The 27,793-nt window shown below is 39.2% G+C and overlaps 1 protein-coding gene across 1 annotated transcript; it reads left to right on the top strand.

Moving 5' to 3' along the window:
• The first annotated feature begins 8 nt into the window (after nucleotides 1-8).
• Nucleotides 9-20,451, top strand: fam151a (family with sequence similarity 151 member A). Its single transcript, XM_039734995.1, has 9 exons — nucleotides 9-103; nucleotides 205-537; nucleotides 6,948-7,094; nucleotides 7,485-7,634; nucleotides 12,343-12,505; nucleotides 15,486-15,710; nucleotides 16,259-16,398; nucleotides 16,860-16,994; nucleotides 19,660-20,451. Exons 2-9 carry the CDS (start codon nucleotides 408-410, stop codon nucleotides 20,322-20,324), a joined length of 1,755 nt encoding a protein of 584 aa, XP_039590929.1. The 5' UTR covers nucleotides 9-103; nucleotides 205-407; the 3' UTR covers nucleotides 20,325-20,451.
• The last annotated feature ends 7,342 nt before the right edge of the window (nucleotides 20,452-27,793 follow it).

The following is a 27,793-nucleotide window of genomic DNA, read 5'->3' as shown; positions in this document are numbered from 1 at the left end:
GCTGTCTGGGTAGGCGCCGGATCCCCGCGACCCTGAAATCCAACGCGTAGTTTGAATTTCACATGCGGGATGGAACTTGAGCCTGATACACGGACATCAAAGTGTGCGTTTGTATTTGTTAAAGTAAAATCTGTACTTAAGATGTGTGTTAAAAAAGTAATATTTACAACAGACTGAAATATGTTCCCGTTTGTTTTGTGGCAGACCCTTCGTCAGCACTGCCGATAAGTAGATCGGCTACACCTCGTCCATCTGCCGCTACGCCGCACACATTTACCGGCTGAAGGGGGAATGGCTGCCCGGTGTGAACCTGCAGAGAAGAGAGAGCCGTGCGAAGTAATCTGAACCCGTATTTATAGAACCGGGAGCGTTGGATGAGTCAGTGGCTTCGGCGCCGGATATAAACAATGGAAACGGATGAAAAATCACAACCCTGCGCATTCTGCACCGCCCGAGTCATGGTGACGCTCGCAGTCGTGGCCACGGTGATCATCGGATCAGTCACAGTGTTTCTTATCAACAGGCACAACTCAACAGGTAAAGTACGTTTGTGTGTTTATGAGGGAGATGAAATAAGAACATATTTCAAAAACATAATGTGTATTTGTGCACGTGATCAAAGTTAGAGGAAAAACAAAATCCTCCAATTGCTGAGCGGACAAGGTGACTTGAATGACAAGGTGAGCACCAGTCGATACGCCCGTTAGCCGCGCCGTGGAAATTATTATTAGTCTCTTATTGGAGTTTTAGCTGTATACCTGTGCCTATAAATTTGACAAAGGGGCGCTGCGCTCGTTACCAGTAGCTGGATTCTCACACTCTTGTTTTGTTCAACTTTGTTACATTTTTATTTCTGTGTCTGTACTTTCCTATTGTTTTCAAGGAGTTGACTATTATTCCATCGATGTGGCACGGAAGTAAACCTAATTACTGTTTTTATATTGACCGTTACAAGTGCCCGCTACTGAAGGGATGATCGGTTACAGTGTAATAGTAGCGGGGTATGACATTTCCAAAGACTATAAAAAAAGTGCTGATTGTTTTTTAGTGATGCTATTTGTGTCTAGTTCTGCGGTTCATTTTGGTTCAGTATTTTACGGGGATCATCGCACAACGGGGGTTTTCGGGGTCTCCGAACTACTGAACTGCAGTTTCGTGAACTTTTAAACGCGACCGAGTGACTTGAGGGGTGAACAGCGGTCGCAGGTGGCGGCGGAAGGTGCCGCTCCGCTATTTTAAGATTGAAGTTAGGAAGAAAACGTACATTGTTAATGTGCCAATAAATGACTAAATAAATACATTCTGGGGATTCTAACCAAAAGTTTTCTACGCTTATCTTTTTGTGCAACTGCAGCCACACCCCAAGTTATCGCATTATCACAAGATCAGCAGTCTGCTTTCAGAAATTGTATTTTCCTAACCTGAGCTGTTTTTCTTTATTTCCTATTTAAGGTATGTTAGACCTATAAGATAAAATAACTTTTCATTCAAACACCCGATTAATCCAAATTTTATAAAAAAAAAAAAAGGGCGATGGATTATACAAGATTGATCAGCTGTAATACGCCTTTAAGGACTTCTGGATCGGCATTAACGGTTCATTCTTACCCAGCCCCGACTTTTAAAAACTATGAAAAGAAAGAAGGCTGTTGGACGAATCAGACGCCGGTAATGTCCAGCTGTAGAAGCAATCCGTGGTTAATGGGTTTTAACGTGTTCAGTAATTAAATTAATCTGTTTGCACGGACAAGACGTGCGCCTTCTAAACTGCACGGAGCACATTTTGCGCACTAGTAGCTATGCACCTGATTAAATCGTCTTCTCTGACAGTTTATTCCAGAAATCTGTCGCGGGCAGCTCGAGGTCATCCCGGTCTAATTTCAAATTTGGAATACCGGAGAACAAACCAAACAAGCACGAGAGAACATGCAGACGACACTCGGCAAGTGACCAACCCAAGTGTCCATTGAGCTGTGCTTGCAATTCTTAATATAGTGCTACGCTGTAAATAAATCCCAAAATGGATTTGTACAGCACGCGGATGGTACGTAGGACTATTAGTACTGTCACGTGTGTAGACCAGAGTCAAGTCCTCCCAACATGCAATGCGTCGCCACGATAAACAAGATTGCATTGAAAAATCCGCCGTAATACTTGGGAACGCGCGCGGGATGGGCGCAGGGCTGCTGTAATGCCCGAGACCGCGGAGGCTGGTCGTTTGGTTACAAAAGGCAGCTCAAAGAGCAACGAAGGGCATCACTAACAACCATTGCAACTCTTTAGATGGTGACATTTGAAATTCTAAAAGGTTTCGAATCACGTTAATAGTTTATAGGACTCTCTCAGTGTTTACTACCGTAATACTAAAAGTATTGACATGTCAGATTATAGTTCATTTATAACAAAAAAAGCTTGTATTATAATCTGCAGTTTGCTTAACACTAAAAACGCCAAATCATACGTGGCACCACCAAAAGTCATCGAAGGTAAGCAGCCACAGTATACAGCAGACACAAATGATGTGTTTAGGTGAGGACGGGACTAACCCCACTTTTTCTTCCTCCCACGACCCCAAATATGTCGGGACGTGCATGCACTACCCACCAAGCCGGCCTGTTCCTGACTGTCATCCAAACCTCTTCTTTCTAGGTTATTTAATACTTGTTTGTTATAAATTGTCTTAATTTCTTTAAAATTGTAATTCTTATTTTAATCAATCCATTATATTTTGTCCATCCAATACTTTTGTAAAGTTACTACTGGGGAATATGTACTACAAAATAAAATAAAGCAAATAAATAAAACCAATATGAGAACATACATATATCAATGTGTCATGAAACATGTTTTTGTTGCCTATTTCTTTATTTTTATTTATTTCAGTTACACTGCCTACAACATGAAAGTCATTTTCACTTGTCAAAGTTGAGGGCAAGCTCTAAGTGAGTACATGTATTGTGTTTTTATGTTACATTTCACAAGCCATTTATTTATTTTGGCCTAAATATTCCTCCATAGCCAACTGGATAGGCTCTGCAACTGAAAAACCATATGCAAAGCTCCAGCATGGCAGGGAAAGAATGTAATTTATTAAGTGGTTGTTTGAAATAAAATACAGTACAGTGACATATACCAGAAAGCGCTGGAATAGGAAACTGCTTAATAAAAGAGTTAGTTCAAACCTCAACACAAACAAGAAATAAAGGCAAAAGAGTATGATACAATGCAATCCACAGCTTAGTGTGTTTCCAGTCCTATTTTAGTTCCTGTTGTCTTTCCATTTTGAAGCTGCACAGCGGCTAGATTCTGCCGGTTATCATTATCTGTTATAGATTTCTTTTCTATATATGCTCTAAAATCATACTGCAAAGGGTATGGTATTTGTGAATGTGTGTATACCATATTATTTTCGAAGACCACTTATATGGAGGAATATTTGGACAAAATGAAATAAATAAATAAATGCGTAAATAAATAAAAGTACTGTGAAATGTGAGCATAAATAAATAAATGTGTCATGAAATGAGAGCATAAATAAATAAATGTGTCACGAAATATGTTTTCGTTGCTTATTTATTTATTTCATTTTAATCGTAACATTCCTGCAAACCGTCATGAAATACGGCTTGAAATAAAACTGTCACTTTCACTCGTCAAAGTTGAGAGGGTGGGCTCTAACACGCCCTCTAGTTACTGATTGGTGAATCGATAGCACAAGAATTAATTAGAAAATGGTTACTACTGCCGATGAAATGCATTCTGCGAAGATATTACGTATTTCAGAGAGAGAATTGAAGATTTATCGGAAGAAATTACAATGTTGGCGGCCCTTTTAGAACTGAGTATTTGACCCTTGTTTTACGAGTATAAAGTCAGTTGCATATTCGCAGCTACTTTTTCAAACAACTGTACAGCTCTGATCAGTGGTAAAGTTGTTCAGTTCTAAATTATTAGTTGGAGCTGCGTTGGGCATTCCATGTAAAATTACCTAAACTAATACAGCCGTTGCAGTTTACATATATCAGACTGGCTCATTCACATTGTGATCGTCTTCTCCGATACACCATATAGATCTGTAATCTGTCGTACTTTTAAACCGCATAACAGAAGGTGTTCTATTGACTCAGCTGGAATGTCAAAGGATGGACGTCCAGAGCAGGGTACTGCATCACCTGAACTGGAGTGTAGTCGACTCCGTTCCACCTGTTCTTCGATATTTTCAAAAACATTTTCATCTATATCGGATTCTAAAAGGGCCGCCAACATTGTAATTTCTTCCGATAAATCTTCAATTCTCTCTCTGAAATACGTAATATCTTCGCAGAATCCATATCATCGGCAGTAGTAAGCATTTTTCCAATTAATTCTTGTGCTATCGATTCACCAATCAGTAACTAGAGGGCGTGTTATTGCCCACCCTCTCAACTTTGACGAGTGAAAGTGACAGTTTTATTTAAAGCCGTATTTCATGACGGTTTGCAGGAATGTTACGGACAAAATGAAATAAATAAATAAGCAACGAAAAACATATTTCGTGACGCATTCATTTATTTATGCTCTCATTTCATGACATATTTATTTATTAAGGCTCTCATTTCATGACACATTTATTTATTTATGCTCACATTTCACAGTACTTTTATTTATTTACGCATTTATTTATTTATTTCATTTTGTCCGAAATATTCCTCCATACACTTAATCCCATCCCCTGCATGCATGGAATTTAAGTAATCAATTTAGACCTGAGCATTAAAGTTTGCAGTACGCCATGCAATGCATATGTCTCTGTCATATGCCATTTTGTATGGGATTCATAAAAGCAGTGTTATTGTTTGTGACGCACCATCTTTTGGAATGACAGATACAAAACAACTGGACACCATCATTACACCCCTTGTTAGCACTTTGAGCTACATTATTTGTATGAAAATGTGCTATATAAATAAATGTTGTATAAAGGTGGATATTTTTTCATTCAATAGATCTATTGAGGAGAAGCAAGTGAACTCACCATTCTACTGTATCAACTCTGACTAGACAAAGATTCCCAGGCTCATGTAGATAAGACAGCAAACAAGTAGTAAACCATCCTACAGACAGGGGAAAGTTACTAAGAAAATTAGAAATTTAAAGCGCACAGCTTATAACTTGATCCAAGCTACACCACATTTTAGATGAATGGTTGGGAAGTCCTTTTTTGAACAAGAATATATATGGGAGTAACACCCTGCCCGGGATTTGTTCCTGCCTTGCACCCTGTGTTGGCTGGGATTGGCCCCAGCAGACACCATGACCCTGTGATAGGATATAGCGGGTTGGATAATGGATGGATGGTAACAATTATATAGGAGTAATTCCTCTCTCAGGGCCAGGCTGGCCACTTCCCAGGGCTCCAAGCCGTCATTTTTGCTTGCTTGTGCCCTCTTATGCCCCACAATAGTTTTATTTGTTCCAAAGGGGAGAATTAAAACTTTACAGAAGGTCAAGAAAAAACAAACATTATAACATTTACATGTGCTTATTTGGTTGACACCTTCATCTAAGGCAATTTACAACATTATGATACAATTGGTTACATTTTTTTCCCCAGTTGGAGCACAGGCAGGTCAAGTCATTTGTTCATGGTCACACAGTGTCACTAGAGAGATCTGAACACACAAAATAGGGGTTTGAAGTCCAAAGCCTTAACCACTACACCACACTGCATGCACTAGTATGCGGGAAAGAGATATACCGTATAACAAAGCACAATCCCCTAAACACGCAAAAGAACGTCTGACATGGATAATAGAGAGCTGCTGTCATCTGATAACAGGCTTGTACGTGGCAGTATGATTTGGTCGGACCTGCTCAGGTGTACCATGGGCTAACATTTAAAGGTATTAATGTTTAACTACAGCAGGTCCAGCTTGTGTCCACAGATGGAACCTGCTGTTAGATATTAATTTCCTATTACGTTGTACACATAAGGTAGCCATCAGAATGTCTACACTTACCCTGTGACATCTTTCAAGTTGTTAGGTATACAGAGTACACTAAAATTTTAACTTGCTTTTCATACTAACATGCAACACATTACCACTACATGATACCATGATAAACAGGACTGTATTAAAACCCAAATCAGCTTACCCGATACATTCCTTACTACTGAAGTCTAACATTGTTCTGTGCAAGTAGGGCATCAGGATACGATGGAGGAACCAGATGGTCAGGACAGTCATCAAGCAGTAGTCCAGAATGTGCGTCTGTATTAAACATCTCATGCAAACTTCTCATGTCTGCTGATAGAGCCCAGCACTTTGTTGTACGTGTCCTGGTTTTCACTCAAAACACAAAGACATGAGTTACTAGATTGACAACCACCTGCTGTGGCCTCACCTCTTCAGGCCTTTGACAACTCTAAACCTGGTTTAAGAAGGCTCAGCGATATCGGACTGAAACGTAATAAAGTCCAAGTATTTATTCCTGTGATAGCCAACATGGCCAGTATGCTACAAACAAAATCCTGCTCTCTACACTTTATATAAATATTGTATACAAAGTATGCTGTTTGGGGTATGAAGACACATGTGAGTAAGAAATTCATTGTACTGCACACATGCAACAACAAGCATGAAAAGCAGCACTCCTTGCACTTTATGCCATTTCTGGGCTTCAGGTTTTAATTTCCCTAATAGTTTGTAAGAAAAGTGAATGGTTGCAGTGTCTTTAGCCTCAGTTTTCAAACATTTTGGCTTCCACACAACTGCACAAAGCATTGTTTGTTCCTTTCTCTATCAGACTTCCTCCTTGCAGTTCAATACAGTCGTATCAGTTTCAGTAGATGCTAAAAGCCTGTAGTTAAGAGGGAAAGAGACAGACCTCACATGTCTCTTTGTTGTCGCCACTGGTGCACCTTTTACAGTTTCATTTCTGTGACTCTGTCTCTCTTGTGTCCTTAGATCCAGTGCCTGGACCCCCGTTCCCTACAAATGGAGATCTTCTGGATTACCTAATGAATTCTGGCGACATTCAAGAGAAAGATGGGCTTCTGGTGTCCTGGTATCATGCGGCTAACAAAAAAATGGAGCTGCAGCAGGCTCTAAACAGTAAGATACTTCTGCAGTTTTTGAAGGCAGCCCAATCAGCGGGCTTTGCATTTTAAACACACCAGCTACACTAAAGCAGACTTCTCCAGCTCTGCCCAGAAAGCATCAGAGGTTGAGGTGTTTTCAGACTACAAACATGAATTTTCAATCAATGCTTTAATCAAAATATGCCTCCTTTCAGTGTTAATCTTCTTTCCACTGTCAGTCTACTATGGAAAAATAATTCCTGCTTTACTTTTTCACAGCACATTTGTGCTGCACTCGATGACACATGCAGGAGTGGATGAGCATATATCAGCTGAGCATGGACACGTGGCAGCTTAGTTAAAGACGCTGTCTTCCTGATACACTCCCTTGTTAATTGCAGTTGACCGCTTTTCTTTTATTCAGGTACAGCACTGGTCCTTGAAGCCGATGTGAATGTAGAAGGCTACAACACAGCCCAAGAGACCGATATCCCCATCATGGCGCACCCACCAGACGTTTACAGCGATAACACACTCCAAGAATGGCTGGACACTGTCCTCAACACTAGGAAAGGTAGGCTTCCCCATGGCTTTATTTACCTTATGTGTTCCTCAGACCCAAACAGGAGTTTACAGTTTAAATTCACTTCATGAATTCCCCTCAGGGTACAGAAGTCAGTAATACAGAACAGTATCAAGGTGATGACAGTTTTAGGAATCAACATTATTTCATGCTCTGAAACAGCAGGTTTCCCTAACCCTAACCCTAACCCCAGATGTTAAGATGGTGGTTGAAAAGACGTGGCAGCAGGAGGGCGACTGTGGTGAATGAAAAGGCAGTGCGTTTTACTGACATACAAGATCTACACCAACTTTATTAAAACAGCAGCAAAATGAATCAATGCTTTTTAAATGTCTTAATGGAGCAGTAAACAGCTTTATTACATCCTGTAATGTTGTCCTAACTTGCGTCATTTTAAAAATTGTTAAAATATTCAGCAAGAGCAATTGGTGTGATGCCATCATCCATTGCCTGATGGCCACCTTTCCTGTTTCATGCAACTTTAATGTTTTTGGCCCAGGATGCATACAACATATTCAGTTTGACAGTGCTCTGTCAGATTTGTTTTACACCTTTGATGGCATTAATTTGCTAAAACACTTAATTTATAATTGTTATTGTATATTTTAGTCTTGTGTTTTTGTTGGTAAAACTGCTAGGAACACTGAGACACTTAGGATTAGATTGGTTGGACAGAAAACTAATAAGGAACCTATACAAGAACCATTCAGCAAAAGTATGAACCAGAAATGGACTAACAGAGGCCTGTCAAACAGGAGAAGGTAACTGGGATGTTCACTCTCACCAATCCTGTTTAACATCTGCGCTGAGAGAATAGTTCAGGAAGTACTGGCAAATGACAAGCCGGGGGCAGAAGCTGGAGAAAGATGGATTACATCCGTAAGATTGGCAGACAATAAAACAATCATCATCAAGCAATGAAAAAAGATAACAGATACTAATGAAAAAACTAGATTACATGTGTAAGATGTATGGAATGAAGATCAATATAAAGAAAACAAAAGTGACGCGTCTATCAAAAAAAAAAAAAAAGAATGATGAAACCAGTAATAATAAAAATTGAAGAACACATCCTGGAAGAAGTAGAAAGCATTCTTTAAATATTTCAGAAGTATGCTGCAAAGGGATAGAAGAAGTGAAAAGCAAAAATACACATATGAATGGGAAAAGCAACGTTCAACACAAAATGACAATTGCTAACAGAACACTGAAGAAGAGAATAACAACAGTAATGAGGAGTGTTGCACCATATGGAGTACAGACATGGACAATGCTGAGATTGGAAGCATTTGAACTGTGGCTATGGAGAAGGATGGAAAAGATTAGTTGGATGGATAAATTATCTAATGAGGAAGTGCTGGAAAGGACTGGTGAAAGAAGGAGCATGACGGAAACAGTGAGAAGGCAATACAACTGGAAGGGACATATGTACTAAGAGGCGATGGAGTGTTAAAAATAGTGCTGGAGTGTAAACTGGAGGAAATTAATCCAGAGGAGGTCCAAGGCAGGGCATATTGTATCTAAAAGATGGTAAATTCAACCAACAAATAAAAAAAGAAGACCAGAAGACAGAGTACAGTTGAGGAAGCAGCAATCCAGAGACCTACCTGCCTTATAGCAAATAACTAAAGAAGTGATGGTGCATACTGCGAAACTGACTGAATGAAACTAATTTAAATCATCTGTTAAATCACAATTGCTCAGAATTAAATCACAATTGCTCAGAAGGGTCGCAGAGATTGCTGGTGCCTCTCCTAGGTAGCATAGGGCACAAGGCAGGAACAAACCCTGGACAGTGGGCCAGTCAATCGCAGGACACACACACTTGGGCCAGTTTAGAGTTGCCAGTTCATCTTACTCATATGTCTTTGAACAGTTGAAGTAAACCCAAGCAGACATTGGGGGGAAAACATACAAACTCCACGCATGGAGGACCCAGGATGTGAACCATGGCCTAATTACTGCAAGGCAGCAGCACTCCCACTGCCCCAACGTGCCGTTCGTATAAAATTGTTACTCTGGTAAAATACAAATTGAAATTGTGCCCTAGTTATATTAAATGTCAGAATAGTCAGTCAGAGTAAGATGTCCTCAGAATGGCATGATAAATGACAGAGTGCTCAAGGCTTTTAGTGCGGCCTCACTTCACACTTTAATCCCATCTTCTTTCCCCAACGTGAAAATGCATAGCTCCTTTTACAAGACAGGTGAAGGCTGCATTGTTTTCAATCTCATTTAAGCATAATGTGCCTAGATAAACTGGAATAATCATGCTGGCTGGGGCACCCCAAGGACTCCAAGTCCTCCGTGGACTGGCATCTATTCTAGTGTGGCCTGGGACAGAAACTGTGCCGCCACCACAACCCACAATAGGACTGCAAGAGTTCAAGAATGTCGTTTTGTTTGCTATTTTACTGCTGATAATGATCAATTGTGTGTGTGTTGCATATCCTAAAGGGGTGCACATTAGGCGATTCCCCATTTTAAATGAGCATGGCATATGCAAATATACAGCAGGCTACCTGGAAAGGGGTGCTGGCTCATGCCTTGGTCCCCAGCTTCAGCTCCGCATCCCTTTTATTAAAAAAAAAACATTTATAATGTACAGGAACAGCATAAATGAGTACACCCTGTATGAACACAGATATATTTCTATATCTAAATTGTGACAGTTCTTGAAAAAAATAAATATTACGTTTATTAAACTTGTATTTAACATCGAAAGATACATCATCAATACATGTAAAACAAATAAATTAGGGTGAAAGTGCTTAAATCGAGAGTGGCGAAAACGAGTACATCCTTGTTACAAATAGGTAATATTGTAGTACTGAATATGTCCATTACCACCTTTTGGGACTGCACTGATCCAGCATGTTGTCATGTCTGTCCCATTTCAACTCGCTTCTGATCTTGACTGCTTGGCAATATGTCCTTAAAGTTCCCCACAGGCGTTCTGAGGCACTTTCATGTTCACCTTTACCTTTTCTTCTTAAGAGCGTAGCTGTGGCCTTGGAACAATATTTCAGGTCATTGTCACAATCAAAATTTGTCCAGTGACCCAGGGTATGGAGAGAATGGAGTATGTTTTCTTTCAAGATTTTGTAGTACAATCTAAATTCCTGATGACATCGATGAAGCACAATTCTCAAAACATTTGAGCACTCATCCATCCCCATACAAGAACTCTACCATCACACATATCCCACCTTACTCCAGCCCCTAGCAATGTCATACGTTTTGGGCACCATCAGATGTTTAAAAAAAAAAAAATCATCCAAAAGTCTTCTACTTTGTTAATATGAGTCTTGGCCAAGACTAAACAGGCCTTCTTGTGTTTTGTCTTCTTGTGCATACTACAACAATGCATTCCACTTCCATGCATGGTGTGTCGGACTCTGTGAGACGAGACTTTGTGCAGCTCCAAGGCACTTGATATGAGATTTTCTTGTACATTTCACAGTTAAAAAAGGGGGGGCTTCGGGGTAAACTCGAATGCAATGAAGGGCTACGACGACATCCTGAATGTTTCAGGGTGCTAATCACATGTCCATACTTTTTGAACTCTCAGTCATCATTGCCAATATATTTTGGATTAATACCAGTAATTTATGATCTTCGGATTCCCTTGTCATTTTTTGTGTAATGAGATAATTCTCTCCTGTGGTTAGCATTAGGCCCAGGTGTCATTCAGTGGGAGAAGTACAACTCGAGAAGATAAACTTGATTATACCCATTTGAGTGTGATGAAGGTTCAAAACACCACTTTTCTGGACAATCACCCTAAACTAGACTTGGAGTATTATTATACAATTCGCAAGGCTTGTAACAAAAGGCGCCTGACCCGACACAGATGGACACGGAGCCATGTATAAAATAAAGAGACTTCTTCATGCCCCCCAGCCACAACACAGTCCCAAAACACCAATATACCACACACTTCTTCTCCTGCACCACCACTCCACCCAGGTAACCTCATCCTCCCGACTCTGGCCCCTGAGTGGTGGTTGCCGGCCCCCATTATAGCCCACCCGGAAGTGCACATCCGGGTGGGGCTGAAGACTTGTCCAGCCGGGCTCAGAACCCATGCAACGCCCCCTGACAGCCACCCCAGATCCCAACCGGGCTGTGGAGGATTCCATCTCCCATGGAGCCCAGCGGGAAGCTGAGGCACCACCGTCAGCCAGGGATGCTGCTACCAAGCGTCCCAGGGGAGGTATTGAGCAGCCCGTGGTTGCTCCCCGGGAACATATGTTGAAGGGGTGTCCTGGCCGGTCATAGGACCCGGCTGTCTGCCACAGGGTGTACTCATTTTTACAACATTAAAAACGCACATTCCTGATTAGAATTGGCATATTTAATTGGTAAGTAATAAACCAGCATTGCTGACACACTGCCATCATATGGGGAATCGCAAATGTTTCTTAGTTGTAGAGACGGATAGCTGGAAGAATTCTTGGCTTTCAGAGGAGTTTATTCATTTATGTTGTATATATCAGGTCAAAAATGCAAGACACTTGTTTTTTTTAGTGTACAAGACATTATAATATTTAGAACAAGATCAGTAATGTGTATAACTTGGATCGACAGACCTCTGGCCTTTTGTCAGCATGTTACTACAGTACAAATACAGTATATCTGATAAATCAACTTCCTGTTTATATATATATTTTTTTCTTTTTTTTTTTTATAAACACAGGCATTAAGCTGGATTTTAAAAGCACTGAATCAATTGACCCATCATTAGACGTTTTACTCAAGAAGTCTTTAAAAGTAAACATTGACCGGCCAGTCTGGCTGAATGCAGACATTCTTCATGGTCCTAATGTCCCACAGTTTATAGATGTGGTCAATGCAACCAAGTAAGTATGACAGTGGGGTACAAACAACTGGTAGTGCTCTCATTGGTCATGGAGTGTTCAAGAATATAAGCACAATGTTCAAAACTGGGAAACTGCAAATGTAATTGAGTCAATCAGTCTGACTGAAAGAACTGTCAGCAGACTCAAAGATGCATAATTTTAAGGAAAACAAACCAAAGCAAATTCTGCAAAAGCAAAGTAACAGTCATGGCAGGACCTACTGGGTTTATAATAAGAGTCCATTGAATGCCTTTCATCTCCTTGTCCGTATGTTGATGTCAAAGATCTGGATGGGTTCTGAACATTACCTAAATTGTGTAAAATGTATAAGTTAATGATTACATAAGCACAAGGTTATTATATGTCACTTTCTTATCTTATCAGCACCACTTGGCCTAATACAAAGAACTTTTTACACAATTTCCTAATCAATCAGCTAGCTTCCCAGTGAAGTTTCAAGTGTGCCGAAATAGGCATATTATAGCAGGGGTGGGGATGTGGGTCCCTCTTGGAGTTTTGTGTGTGCTCTTTTCATATACAGTGATCCCTCGCTATATCACGCTTGACTTTCGCGGCTTCACTCCGTCGCGGATTTTAAATGTAAGCATATCTAAATATATATCACAGATTTTTTGCTGGTTCATGATTTCTGCAGACAATGGGTCTTTTAATGTAAAGTACATGCTTCCTCAGTTTGTTTGCCCAGTTGATTTCATACAAGGGACACTATTGGCGGATGGGTTAGAAGCTACCCAATCAGAGCATGTATTACATATTAACTAAAACTCCACAATGATATACGATATGCTTCCTGAGCGGTGCTTGATTGTTTGCTTTTCTCGGTCTTTCTCTGACATTCTCTGTGCCTGACAGAGGGGGTGTGAGCAGAGGGGCTGTTTGCACAGAGGCTGTTTGCCTAGAAGATACTGATGCTACTCTAAAAATGCTGAAAGACTACCTTCACATTGCTCCCTTCTTTGCGGCTGCTTTATCGCGGTGCCGGCATACTTAAAAGCCCAACAGCACGTATTGATTTTTTTATTGTTTGCTTTTCTGTCACTCTTTCTCTCTTTCTGACATTCTCTGCTCCTGACGCTTCTTTAAAGAGAAGATATGTTTGCATTCTTTTAATTGTGAGAAAGAACTGTCATCTCTGTCTTGTCATGGAGCACAGTTTTAACTTTTGACTAAAGGGTGTTATTTCATGTCTAGAGGGCTCTAATAATGTTAACAATGTGGGAGAGTTTATAAGGGCTTAAAATATATAAAAATAACCATACAAACATATGGTTTCTACTTTGTGGATTTTCACCTATCGCAGGAGGTTCTGGAGCAAACCCCGATCGAGGAGGGATTACTGTATAGTTTTGCATACTAATATACATGAATTGCTTTACTGCATTTTTAATTATATCAGGGCTTGCACACCCAGGTCACCCTTATGGCACATATACATCTCGGTGATTCTTAAACATGATATAATATAATGGTCAAGCAGTGCAGACATTTATGAGTTCATATCTGAAGCACTAAAAGGTTAACCTTCTCACTAAAGACCACACAGTGAATTGGAGAGCAGGTGTTTCTCCAGCAGGTTCCTTTTATAAAGCAGTACCTTAACTATTAAGCCAAATGTGACAGATGGAAACAGTAAGAAATCAGCCAGAGCTATCCAGTTGAGAATCTTGGCATCATATAACCATCCATCCATTATCCAACCCGCTATATCCTAACTAAATGTAAACAAACCTCGGGCAGGGCGCACATACACACAAACACAAACCAAGCACACACTTGGGACAATTTAGAAACACCAATGCACCTAACCTGCATGTCTTTGGACTGTGGGAGGAAACCGGAGCGCCCAGGGGAGAACATGCAAACTCCATGCAGGGAGGACCCGGGAAGCAAACCTGGGTCTCCTAACTGCGAGGCAGCAGCGCTACCCACTGCGCCACCGTGTCATCCCATTATTATATAACCATGTACATTCATAAGTATGTTACTTAAAATACATTAAGAACATGGAAAAATGAATAAACGCTTCACACAATCGTTAGACTTTGATTCTTGAAAACATGACCAGTCTTAAAAGTACATCCTGGAAAATAGTGAATCATAAGCACATACTCGGTACAAAGGAAAAATCTTATCAAGACACAGAACTGATTTAAACAGTAGTTGACCCATTGAAACAAGTCTAAGGGCCAAGGAGTGACTATTTTTGTACTAAGTGGTTTTATTCAAAATAAGAGCAATTTTACAATTTATGCTACAGAATGCAGGCTCTCAAGTTCAGTCCAGGAGTAACTCTGTGGATGCAGGTTTTTGTTCCAGCCAAATTACACTGAGCAAGTCATTTCTACCTTTAATTGATCTCATTTTTTGATTTTTTTTACCCATTTATTGATCTTAACTGGCATTCACAAAAGCGTGTTAGTTTTATTTTTGTATTTACGCAAATTTAAGAATTTGATGCTCAAATGTAATTTTCTTTTTAATACATCTATTCCTGGGTATTTGCTCTCTTAATTATATCTCAATACAGACAATTAATGACACAATAGCAGTTGCCAGGGCAAGTGGCACATTTGAATGCAGCTTTTTTTTTTTTTTTTAGTGATATCCACCTGAGTACTTATTAGTAAATAATGTTATAAATATTTAAAAAATTAAATTAACATAACATCAAAAATCTAAAAATAACTTGTTTGCATCTAAATTCCTGCTCTTCACTCAAAAAAATAACCATTTGTAATTTCTTAATTGATACAAAAGCACAGATTGGGAAGGACCATCTTGGTTAATTAATGTAGGAGTCCAATGAAAAGAAGAATATGGTTGGAATGAAAACCTGTAGTGCTAGGGAGCCTCCAGGACCAAACCAGAGAACCTGTGCTATAGAATACAAACTTCTACTAACTCAAAACACTATCCAGAATATTTTCCCCCCCAAGTAAAATAATGGTTTGTGACTTAGGTTTATAAATGCCATCCAGGTGAAGTTTCCCGACGTCACTATCTCACCAGGATGGAAGACTCTGTACTTACCCTTTGTGCCAGACAGTGTATACACACGAGGAATGATGGAGAAGATGTACGAGATTATTAAGGAACTTCCTCAGCAAGTCACCTTCCCACTGCAAGCTGTCATGGTTAAACAAGCCTGGCCACATGTCAGCTGGTTGCTGAAACAGTCGCCACGGTAAGCCTGCACTGTAATACAATGTTAAATCTTAAGCTTTGAAAATGTTTAACAGTTATTGTGCTCTTAGAGTTTGATGTGGACAACCAGGTACCGGCAAAATCCAAGTTTGGAGCTTCAGGCTCAATTAAAATAAAAAATGGTTTTCTAATGTACCTAACTTGTAAAGCTCACCAGTATGAGTCAGCACCTATAGTTTGCTTTAAGAAAACAGCTTACATGTAAACTTATGGGGTAAGTATTCCTTTTTCTGATGAGGGGGTATTTGTCGTACTCTTTACTTGAATTAACCTCCTTTTTTGACCCTGAATTACTTTTAGTGAATGGTCTGTAAAGCATATTCAGATTACATTCAATGCACTATCCTGGCGATCACTGCATATCCAAAGTAGGCCTCAGCTAATGGATTAGCCTTATGTATAGCAAAGGGTAAAGTTTGGTTTACAAATACATTATACATTTGTGTATTGCAATTATAACTCATCTACAGTAATAAATCATCATTCAAATTTGCAACTAAACTTTCTCTCATTTCCCCTTCTATTTAGGTACAGTTTAACACTGTGGCAAGGAAATGCGGACCCTGTGACTGTAGATGACCTGCTATTCATAAGAGACAACAGTCAGCCTGATCAGATCTATTATGATATTTATGAGCCAGTTTTATCAATGTTTAAAGAAGTGGCCTGTAAGTAAACTGTTGTTTTTAATAATAATAATAAGGTGTTTTAATACCGAATCAAGTACACTTGTTTTACAAAATGCTTTCTGAAAACCGTTCCATGTTTAATATATAAAAAGAATGAATTCAAAATAACACAAGCAGCAGTATATATTGAATACGAAATAGAAAATCTTTATACCCCTAAACGGATGGCTCAAAAAAAAAAACAGCTAATATTCTGTAGATCAGTTGAGCTGACATTGACCCCATTGATACTTGAGCCCAATGAATATTTATTACTCTTTAAATATTTAAGTCATTACATACACACCACCACATAACATCATGGCTATGGTGGTTTTCACTTATAAATATGAGAAAAATAAATGGTTTCAGTTGTGTCTCCACACTCTTATTGCCAGTTATAAAAATATTATATATGCATATGATGAATTCATTACCAAATATAACATCTTATCTTTCAGTGAAAAAAAATCGAGCAAGACGATTTTACACGGGAGGAAATCTGATTGACTATTTCAGACCTCAGAGCTCTGATGGATTTTATATTGAATGGTTCCATATCAACAACAAGGAGTCACTTGAATCAATACTGAAAGGTAAAAATTAGTTTTTTACAATCTGTGGTCATGCTAAATTAAAATAAACGTGCACTACTGCATGATTAAGCCTTTAGAGCGCAGAATCTGAACATACTAATTTTAATTTACAGATCACTTACCTGCGTAAATGAATAAATACAAGTATGTAATTCCCTTTGTGCATTAATAAGCATGGTTTACTGCCTAGTGTCTAACCATTTACGAAATCAAACATCTCATAACACAAAAACAAGCAAGAAAACAAAGTAGCAAAAACCATTATAGTATTCTCTGCTTTAATGAAAGTAGGACTTGAGCATATTGTGAAAACTACAGAAACATTTATTTAGAGAAAGCAGAACAAGTAGATTTAAATATAGTCTATAAACAGAGTAATAAGCTACTGGAACACGAGGTCATTTTAGGCTTTACTGTACTGCACTGGAGTTTGATTTCAACTGGCCTGACCTGAGACCTATGAAGTGATTCTGTAAAAAATAAATTAAAAAATGAGTCCTCTTTCCACATGTTTACATCAGACATTTACTGTCAGTAAGAATTTTATTAGACTCTTGATCAGCAACAAGACTCATATACTGTACCCAGTGTTATTAAATTCAGGTAGCGATGGATCACCAGTGCACAATTCAAAAGAATAGTCAAGAATAATGATTTAAGTAGTTTTGAAACCAGCATGCTATGCAAAATACTAGACATCAGGAAAGCAACCATTCTATGCTATACAGACACCAAGGGCAGTGCTGTAGTCAGGAATAAATAACACATACACAATTTACAGTATATATATATATATATATATATATATGAAGGAAAAAAAAACAGGCTGACTCAGACGACTTGTGCAGAGGGTTCTTGCTGGGGTTTTAAAGGAATGTTTCTAAATAACCAAAGGACACAATGGAGTTGACATATTTCAGTTGCACACAAGAATGCTGGGATATTTTGTATATATGCGCTGTCCAAGCATCGGAGGGCAGTTACCACAGACACGTGGAGTAAATGACTGAACTTGTCTGTTCGAGAGGAGGACTTAAGGGACTTTCAAATTGCAACTTAATGTTATTTTCGGGAATCTAATTGAACAGGATTGTCAAGCTTGTTGGACTGGAAGGCCACAACTGTTCTAATTTGAGAAAATAATAAGTAAAATGGTTCATTTTTTTTTTGCATATAGTTCATATACACACTATATTTAATACACATGCACCTGCAAGGAAAGGAGGAGAGAAGCTGGTAATGGAGATGTGTACCTACAAAGCATATCCATTTCCACCCTGCTGTATAACAAGTTATTTTAAACTCACAATGCCTTTCAAATATCAAAAGCTGATTCTTCTTATAAAAAGTAAATTGCAGCATGTAGTAAAATTAAGAAAATAAAAGTTCTACATATTACAGGAAGGTTATATCCAAGCAGCACAGACTGAACCCAGTTTGTGTTCACAACACCTTTACTATCTAACATGATGGTTGACTTCTCCAAAACAATAGCACTGATGGGCTTATTTAGCACTGATGGGCTTATGGATTAAGCTAAAGAGCTGAGTGGCTCTCCCTGAATATTACACACTGCAGTTTTAACCAGCATTATGATGACATAACAGATTTGTAGTGTTTGATGGGAAGTGGGCAACTGCAGCTCTGAGTTTCCAATTTACACACAACATTAGCAGAAGTATCCAGCCTGAATAGCCCCGTAAAGCTTTACTATCCGATTAGCCTGCAAATATAGTACTCACATTCAACATCCAAACTGCACAGGTTCTTTCGCAGGATAAGTATAAACAGCAATTTGTAATCTGAAAAAATGAATGAAAAATGTAGTGAACTTACAATATATGTGGTTATAAAAGCAGGAGGCAGTAATGGAGAAGTCCATCGTGACACATACTGTACCCATACTTGCAATGGCCCGATTTAGATTGTTCATTTAATCTAAACTCTCAGTATTGATAGCTGCACAGATGTCTGTATTATTGCAGTGCTAACCACTTTGATAACTATGCCGTTTTCAAGTACATTATATTTTCGATTGGTCATTCTTTAATATTGTTTGCAATTTGCTATCAACAAAACATTTTTTGAAATCAAGGGATCAGTCAGAATATAAACCATTTAATAATGATGGTATCAGCATAACCCATTTGACCAACATATTTAAAATAAGCTACCCCATTTCTTGGGGTTTAGGGTAGAAGGTTTCAGGTTTAATTTTTATATTAAATTTAAGATCCAGAGTGCATCACAGTGCACAGTATTATAAAAAATCAAGACTGAAAACACAGCAAGTCCAATATATTTTACTTACTGTATATCCACATTGCTTTTAAGAGTTCTTTTCTGCAAGAAAAATAGCTCATAAGACTTGTCCTTATTTTGCTATTGAATAGTGACAAAAATACATTTAGACATTTATTATATTTAATTGACAAGTATTGCAAATAGCAAAAAAGTAACAAAGGGGTCTTGGATTTGCTATGGCGCTTTTATTGTCCCAGTCATTCTGCCCTCTAGCTTGCTTGGCACTGCTTAGACATTTCAAAACACTGAAAATGTGTGGTATTTAATTAACTATTGATGATTCTGAGACACGTTTATATATTATATTGTTGGAGCATCATGTTAACTTAAGTAAAACACTAAATAATTCTTTTATTTTTAGGGGAAGATGGTGGAATGATCATTTTACAAGTTGGATCAATGAAAAATCATAAAGAAAGAATTGCAGTAGAAGGCTCAGAGACTCCATTTCGGCTAGAGGAGTGTTTGGAAATGATCCAATCCTCCTCCAAAAAATGGGGTATATTTTTAAAAATCAAGTCCCAAAAAGTCTTAAACCTGACCCTTACCCTACTTAAACATCTCTACCAAAACAACATGCTTTTCAGGCCTATCTGGATAAATATGGATATTTCTCATGGAAGATTTGCCACTCTGGGTTATATTGAAGGTGAAAAACTTGTAAACATAATTAATACTATTTTTCCTTTTGTAACTATTGCTCCTGGCTGGCCAAAAGAAGTTCTGAAAAATGGCTATACAAAGCAGTTAGTAGAAGATATGTTAAGATTATTTAAAAACGTATGGCAGGATGTATCATTCCAGTTGGAAGCAGTGCCTTTAGGTAAGACATGGCTAGAGGCCACAAGGCTGCTGCAAAGTGCAAACCGATTTTCAGTTACTGTGGAGCACCAACATGAGCAAGGTGGTTATTATGCTGGTTTCAAAGGTTTACTTCTGAGTCGAGATGAAAATAAATCTAGAGTTTTTTATAACCTGCCAGAAGATTACAGAAGAAGTTTTTCTAGAGATATTTTCACATCTTAGTACGAAACTAGATTACTTGGTTCTTTTGACTTTGCCAAATAAAAATGTTCCTTTTTTCAAACAGAGTCATAAAAAACATCTGGTTGACTGTTTGAAGATACAACTCTAATAAATTTTATTGAACCTACCTGAGTTAAGTCTTTAAATCATACTATGCATATTCCCAGCGGATATCAACACTTGGTTGGTAAAAAGTGAACAAACTAAGAAATGTTGGCCTATAATGCTTTAACTTATGATTATTTGCCCTGAAAAGCCACTACTGCTGTAACATCTAAAGAGTAGTTTAGCAAATGACAATGTTGTGCAAGACTTGATTTGACTTCTTAGGTAAACTAAGGCCCATCTCAGACTGGTCAAACATTGAATCATTCTCATTTAATATGTATTGCTCTGGGCATAACCCTAAATTCTGATTTAGGAAATTACTCAAGTAACCCTAGAGAAAATCTATATAAATAAAATCATAAGCCACTTCTTTTGGGATGTCTGTTTGCTAAATCAGACAAAAACTGCTGAAATGATTTTCAGAAAATGTTGCATGTGCCTTTTTCCATTGGTCCAACTTAAAATATTTTTATTACTATTTAATTTAATATTGTTTCTTTGTATCAGTATACTGCTGCTGGATTATGTGAATTTCCCCTGGGGATTAATAAAGTATCTATCTAATATAGGCTTCTATGTCATATTGGGAAGAGTGGTTATAATGAAAGGGGGGCAACTCAACAAACAGAACTGACGAAGTGGCTACAATTCCCATCAGGCAGCAGGAGTGCACTAGGACAAGGATATCCTCATCACAACTCACAAACTTTATAATGGTCAATAAGTGAAATCAATATATTTACATGCATTTTTTTCCTTAATTAATCTGGACATGTATTGCAGGGTTACAGCTTTTATCTAAGATTATGTCTTTGTCACATTATGGGTTGTGTTTAGCCAAGCTGTATTTTCAAAAGACAGGTTTTCCTCCCTGTTTATTTATACCCAGGCAACACTTTGGCTAGTACTTATTAAACATTCTCTTCTTCTTCTTCTTTCGGTTGCCTCATACTTGGGTAAAATCAGTACACTGTGATTCAACATTATTTTTTTAAATTAATAATTCACAGGTACAGTATTAGAAATACAGCCTGGTGCTAATATAGCAGTTTTAAAGTAAAAACAAAAACATTGCACTATTTGTGTTTAACTTGATGTAAGTTTTTTTTTAAAAAATAGAATATGCTATTTGATAAAGGCATTTTGGGAAAAGGTTTGATTGGGGAGAGCAGGGTTGCAGTTCTAAAGAAATACCCACTTAAGAAACGATGCTACAAGTTATGCCAGCTTTCACCCAAGTCTCCAAATCAGTGCTCCAGATGAAATTCAGTTCCAGGTATGTAGTCACAGCCAAAATGCTATTCCACAGGTTAAGAACTACTTTATTAATGCCCCACTATAATATCCCACTTACTGTAACTGCCAGGACTTAAGATAAACGTTTGTCAAAAAACCTGCTTTGATTTCATCAGGTGACATCTATAAACAAGTCTGGAGTCCACAAGTAGCAAATGACTTTGGCCCACTTTGTCATGAAGCCAGACTTTGTTATAAACATCATTCCTCGTAATTTACATTAATACAAACAGATATGCTGCATTACCAAATGTGATTTGCAGAAGAAATCAAACCTGGAAAGAGATACATTTGCAACATCTAGACAAATACTTGTAGATTCAGTTTAGAAGCAAAATGACAAATACTCAAGTACAAGCTACACATGTGGAAAAGGGTTTAAGTATTTTATCTGTTCCCAAGAGCCTATCTATAAATATGCAGTATTTAACAAACAAAATAATCTGTTTATAGCTGAGGAACACTATGAAATGTCAAAGTTATGTCTGAGTGTTTACATTCCTAACATTGCCTGAAAATCTGTGGATTCAGTATTGAGGGAAAAGTCATAACCTTACTGATGTGGATTTTGGGAATTAATGCTGGTCTACTGTACTAAAGTGACTAATAACTGACCTGGACAAGATGCTGGATAACTTACACTGGATAATTAAAGGTGATAGACTTAAATATCTCATTTTTATAAAACTTTTAACATGAGTAATGAGTCTGCCACAGTGCCTTGGCTCATTCTGTATTACCCTCAACCTAGGTAAATTATTCTCTTTATAATTAGTACTATGGTTTACTATTTATAGGTAGTTCATCGTGTTGTGTATACAAATACATACAGTGCATCCGGAAAGTATTCACAGCGCATCACTTTTCCACATTTTATGTTACAGCCTTATTCCAAAATGGATTAAATTCATTTTTTTCTCAGAATTCTACACACAACACCCCATAATGATGTGAAAAAAGTTTACTTGAGGTTTTTGCAAATTTAATAAAAATTAAAAAAAAAATGAGAAAGCACATGTACATAAGTATTAACAGCCTTTGCCATGAAGCTCCAAATTGAGCTCAGGTGCATCCTGTTTCCCCTGATCATCCTTGAGATGTTTCTGCAGCTTAATTGGAGTCCACCTGTGGTAAATTCAGTTGATTGGACATGATTTGGAAAGGCACACACCTGTCTATATAAGGTCCCACAGTTGGCAGTTCAGGTCAGAGCACAAACCAAGCATGAAGTCCAAGGAATTGTCTGTAGACCTCTGAGACAGGATTGTCTCGAGGCACAAATCTGGGGAAGGTTACAGAAAAATGTCTGCTGCTTTGAAGGTCCCAACGAGCACAGTGGCCTCCATCATCCGTAAGTGGAAGAAGTTCGAAACCACCAGGACTCTTCCTAGAGCTGGCCAGCCATCTAAACTGAGCGATCGGGGGAGAAAGGCTTTAGTCAGGGAGGTGACCAAGAACCCAATGCTCACACTGTCAGTGCCTCCAGAGGTCCTCTGTGGAGAGAGGAGAATTTTCCAGAAGGACCACCATCTCTGCAGCAATCCACCAATCAGGCCTGTATGGTAGAGTGGCCAGACGGAAGCCACTCTTTAGTAAAAGGCACATGGCAGCCCACCTGGAGTTTGCCAAAAGGCACCTGAAGGACTCTCAGACCAAGAGAAACAAAATTCTCTGGTCTGATGAGACAAAGATTGAACTCTTTGGTGTGAATGCCAGGCGTCACGTTTGGAGCAAACCAGGCACCGCTCATCACCAGGCCAATACCATCTCTACAGTGAAGCATGGTGGTGGCAGCATCATGCTGTGGGATGTTTTTCAGCAGCAGGAACTGGGAGACTAGTCAGGATAAAGGGAAAGATGACTGCAGTAATGTACAGAGACATCCTGGATGAAAACCTGCTCCAGAGCACTCTTGACCTCAGACTGGGGCGACGGTTCATCTTTCAGCAGGACAACAACCCTAAGCACACAGCCAAGATCTCAAAGGAGCGGCTTTAGGACAACTCCGTGAATGTCCTTGAGTGCCCCAGCCAGAGCCCAGACTTGAATCCGATTGAACATCTCTGGAGAGATCTTAAAATGGCTGTGCACTGACGCTTCCTATCCAGCCTGATGGAGCTTGAGAGGTACTTCAAAGAGGAATGGGCGAAACTGGCCAAAGATAGGTGTGCCAAGCTTGTGGCATCATATTCAAAAAGACTTGAGGCTGTAATTGCTGCCAAAGGTGCATTGACAAAGTATTGAGCAAAGGCTGTGAATACTTGTGTGATTTCTCAGTTTTTTTATTTTTAATAAATTTGCAAAAACCTCAAGTAAACTTTTTTCATGTTGTCATTATGGGATGTTGTGTGTAGAATTCTGAGGAAAAAAATAATTTAATCCATTTTGGAATAAGGCTGTAACATACCAAAATGTGGAAAAAGTGATGCTCTGTGAATACTTTCCGGATGCAATGTACAGTATACTCTAACCTGGAAGTTTAAAGTCAGCACCAAGGCTACATAAATGGCTATATATGTTGTAATGGTACCAGGGAGTCTGTGAACCTCAAACAGCAAAAAGAAACATACACAAAGTCCCGAGTTCAAGTAATGGATGGATTTAATATCCAAAAACTACCTCCACAAAGTAGCACAAGCACAAACATAGGTCTTCTCTCTATACAAATATTCTCTCAATCACCTCTCCTTTCACCACCGCACTGCCCTCTTCCATCTGAATGTTGCTCCACATCCTCCCAGCTCCGACTCACCTCGATAAGGGAGTGTGGTCCCTTTTATTGAGGACCCAGGAGTATTTCCGGTTCCAGGGCAACTGCCCAATGGATGTACTTCTGGGTCATATGGATGTCCCATAAATTGGGGAGCGCATCACCCTACAGCACACCCCCCCTTTGCAGCACCCATGGTCCCCTGTAGAGCTATATTGCCCGATTAATTCTCTTCACATTCCCTGCTGGTTCCTGAATGGAAGCCGTCATGGGGTACTGCTGCCGCCGCCATCTAGTGCCTGAGGGAACTAGATATCCACCTGCGACAGTCTTTAGCTGTCCTTCCCTTTTCTCCCGTCTTGGGAAGGTACTGGAACTATGTCTGGCTAGGATATCCAACCATCCCCTAAGGCAACCTTGTCCGGGTGCAATCTTCACTGTTTTGGCAGGGAAGCCTTTCTTTATTCTCAGGGCCTCCTGTCCAGGTAAAGGATATTCTTAACTTCCTGCCAGGATGCCAGTCCATCCCATATGCTTCCAGCAATATAAATTGATAAACCTAAAGAAACTATTTTGTATTTGTGAAATGGTTTTTCAATTTGCAAAACAGATACCATGAAGTCACACCACCTGAAAAAAATACATTCACAGAAAATCAGCAAAATTAAAAAACAAACAAACAAAAAAAAACACAACATTAAAACTAGTAAAAAGGAATACAGATCTTCTTTACAACTGGACCTTTATTTCATTCTTCTGTGGTAAATAACTGAAAGATGTTTAAGGATAATAGGATGCTTAAGTCAGTTATACAGAAAATGTTTTAAATGCCGAATTTTCTTTCTGATCAAAGCAAATTTCCCACCAATAAGTGCTATAATTACATGGTTGTTTTTATACAGTACATGCCCATGGCCCAATATATTACATTATGTGCAATATTTATCCTATAACACAATGGAAAGAGTAGTACCTACCAACAGAGTAAATATTTCCCAAAAAACTGGTACCAGCAAAACAAACTTTACAAACACAGCCCCTTCTGGACAAAATTCAAGTAAATTAAAGCAGTGGCAGAATTTCAATTAGTGTGCTAATATGAAAGAATTCATGAATAAATGACTTCTCTATTAACATACTCCTATCACAGGTTTTCTAAGTGCTACATTGTGCAAAACAGGTGACCAATGCACAAATAAAAACATGTATAGGTGGTAGATACATTGGGCAAGCACTTGTCATCTTACCACTATACAATATAAATATATATTTAACTTCAAAGTTGACGTGGGTCATTCCACAGTCTGTAGATGGTTTGAAGCAAATGGTCCAAGGTAAAAAATTCCACTTCTTGTACTCTGAGGAGTAAGATTTTACAGATATGTATAAAGAATATATTTATACTGTCTATAAGTTGGTCACAGATGCTCCTTCTCTGTTTTCTTCTAGAAATTTGCTGCAAACTGTAAATATATCGTGGAAGCTAGATGACAGCCCAGCAATGTCAGTGGCAATGTAAGGTAGAATCCTGGTGTGGCTTGGTTATAGTAACTTATCTGTGGTTGAGAAAGCACATGTACATAAGTATTCACAGCCTTTGCCATGAAGCTCAAAATTGAGCTCAGGTGCATCCTGTTTCCCCTGATCATCCTTGAGATGTTTCTGCAGCTTAATTGGAGTCCACCTGTGGTAAATTCAGTTGATTGGACATGATTTGGAAGGCACACACCTGTCTATATAAGGTCCCACAGTTGACAGTTCATGTCAGAGCACAAACCAAGCATGAAGTCAAAGGAATTGTCTGTAGACCTCTGAGACAGGATTGTCTCAAGGAACAAATCTGGGGAAGGTTACAGAAAAATTTCTGCTGCTTTGAAGGTCCCAATGAGCACAGTGGCCTCCATCATCCGTAAGTGGAAGAAGTTCAAACCACCAGGACTCTTCCTAGAGCTGGCCGGCCATCTAAACTGAGCGATCAGGGGAGAAGGGCCTTAGTCAGGGATGTGACCAAGAACCCGATGGTCACTCTGTCAGAGCTCCAGAGGTCCTCTGTGGAGAGAGGAGAACCTTCCAGAAGGACAACCATCTCTGCAGCAATCCACCAATCAGGCCTGTATGGTAGAGTGGCCAGACGGAAGCCACTCCTTAGTAAAAGGCACATGGCAGCCGCCTGGAGTTTGCCAAAAGGCACCTGAAGGACTCTCAGACCATGAGAAACAAAATTCTCTGGTCTGATGAGACAAAGATTGAACTCTTTGGTGTGAATGCCAGGCGTCCACGCTTTGGAGGAAACCAGGCACCGCTCATCACCAGGCCAATACCATCCCTACAGTGAAGCATGGTGGTGGCAGCATCATGCTGTGGGGATGTTTTTCAGCGCAGGAACTGGGAGACTAGTCAGGATAAAGGGAAAGATGACTGCAGCAATGTAGAGAGACATCCTGGATGAAAACCTGCTCCAGAGCGCTCTTGACCTCAGACTGGGGCAACGGTTCATCTTTCAGCAGGACAACGACCCTAAGCACACAGCCAAGATATCAAAGGAGTGGCTTCAGGACAACTCTGTGAATGTCCTTGAGTGGCCCAGCCAGAGCCCAGACTTGAATCCGATTGAACATCTCTGGAGAGATCTTAAAATGGCTGTGCACCGACGCTTCCCATCCAACCTGATGGAGCTTGAGAGGTGCTGCAAAGAGGAATGGCTGAAACTGGCCAAGGATAGGTGTGCCAAGCTTGTGGCATCATATTCAAAAGACTTGAGGCTGTAATTGCTGCCAAAGGTGCATCGACAAAGTATTGAGCAAAGGCTGTGAATACTTATGTACATGTGATTTCTCAGTTTTTTATTTTTAATAAATTTGCAAAAACCTCAAGTAAACTTTTTCATGTTGTCATTATGGGATGTTGTGTGTAGAATTCTGAGGAAAAAAATAATTTAATCCATTTTGGAATAAGGCTGTAACATAACAAAATGTGGAAAAAGTGATGCTCTGTGAATACTTTCCGGATGCAATGTACAGTATACTCTAACCTGGAAGTTTAAAGTCAGCACCAAGGCTACATAAATGGCTATATATGTTGTAATGGTACCAGGGAGTCTGTGAACCTCAAACAGCAAAAAGAAACATACACAAAGTCCCGAGTTCAAGTAATGGATGGATTTAATATCCAAAAACTACCTCCACAAAGTAGCACAAGCACAAACATAGGTCTTCTCTCTATACAAATATTCTCTTAATCACCTCTCCTTTCACCACCGCACTGCCCTCTTCCATTTGAGTGTTGCTCCACATCCTCCCAGCTCCGACTCACCCTCGATAAGGGAGTGTGGTCCCTTTTATTGAGGACCCAGGAG

This window comes from Polypterus senegalus, chromosome 14, assembly GCF_016835505.1.
Source record: "Polypterus senegalus isolate Bchr_013 chromosome 14, ASM1683550v1, whole genome shotgun sequence".
In the NCBI taxonomy this organism is placed as follows: Eukaryota; Metazoa; Chordata; class Cladistia; order Polypteriformes; family Polypteridae; genus Polypterus; species Polypterus senegalus.
The sequence above is the reverse complement of the archived record's forward strand: the minus strand, read 5'-3'. Positions and strand labels throughout refer to the sequence as shown.

What these genes read in the sequence shown, in the direction of transcription:
- fam151a (XM_039734995.1), top strand. Translation starts at nt 408, where the DNA reads ATGGAAACGGATGAAAAATCACAACCCTGCGCATTCTGCACCGCCCGA. An exon ending in CAACAGGCACAACTCAACAG is followed by an intron (nt 538 to 6,947) that starts GTAAAGTACGTT and finishes TTGTGTCCTTAG; the next exon opens with ATCCAGTGCCTGGACCCCCG. An exon ending in TTGCTGAAACAGTCGCCACG is followed by an intron (nt 15,711 to 16,258) that starts GTAAGCCTGCAC and finishes CCTTCTATTTAG; the next exon opens with GTACAGTTTAACACTGTGGC.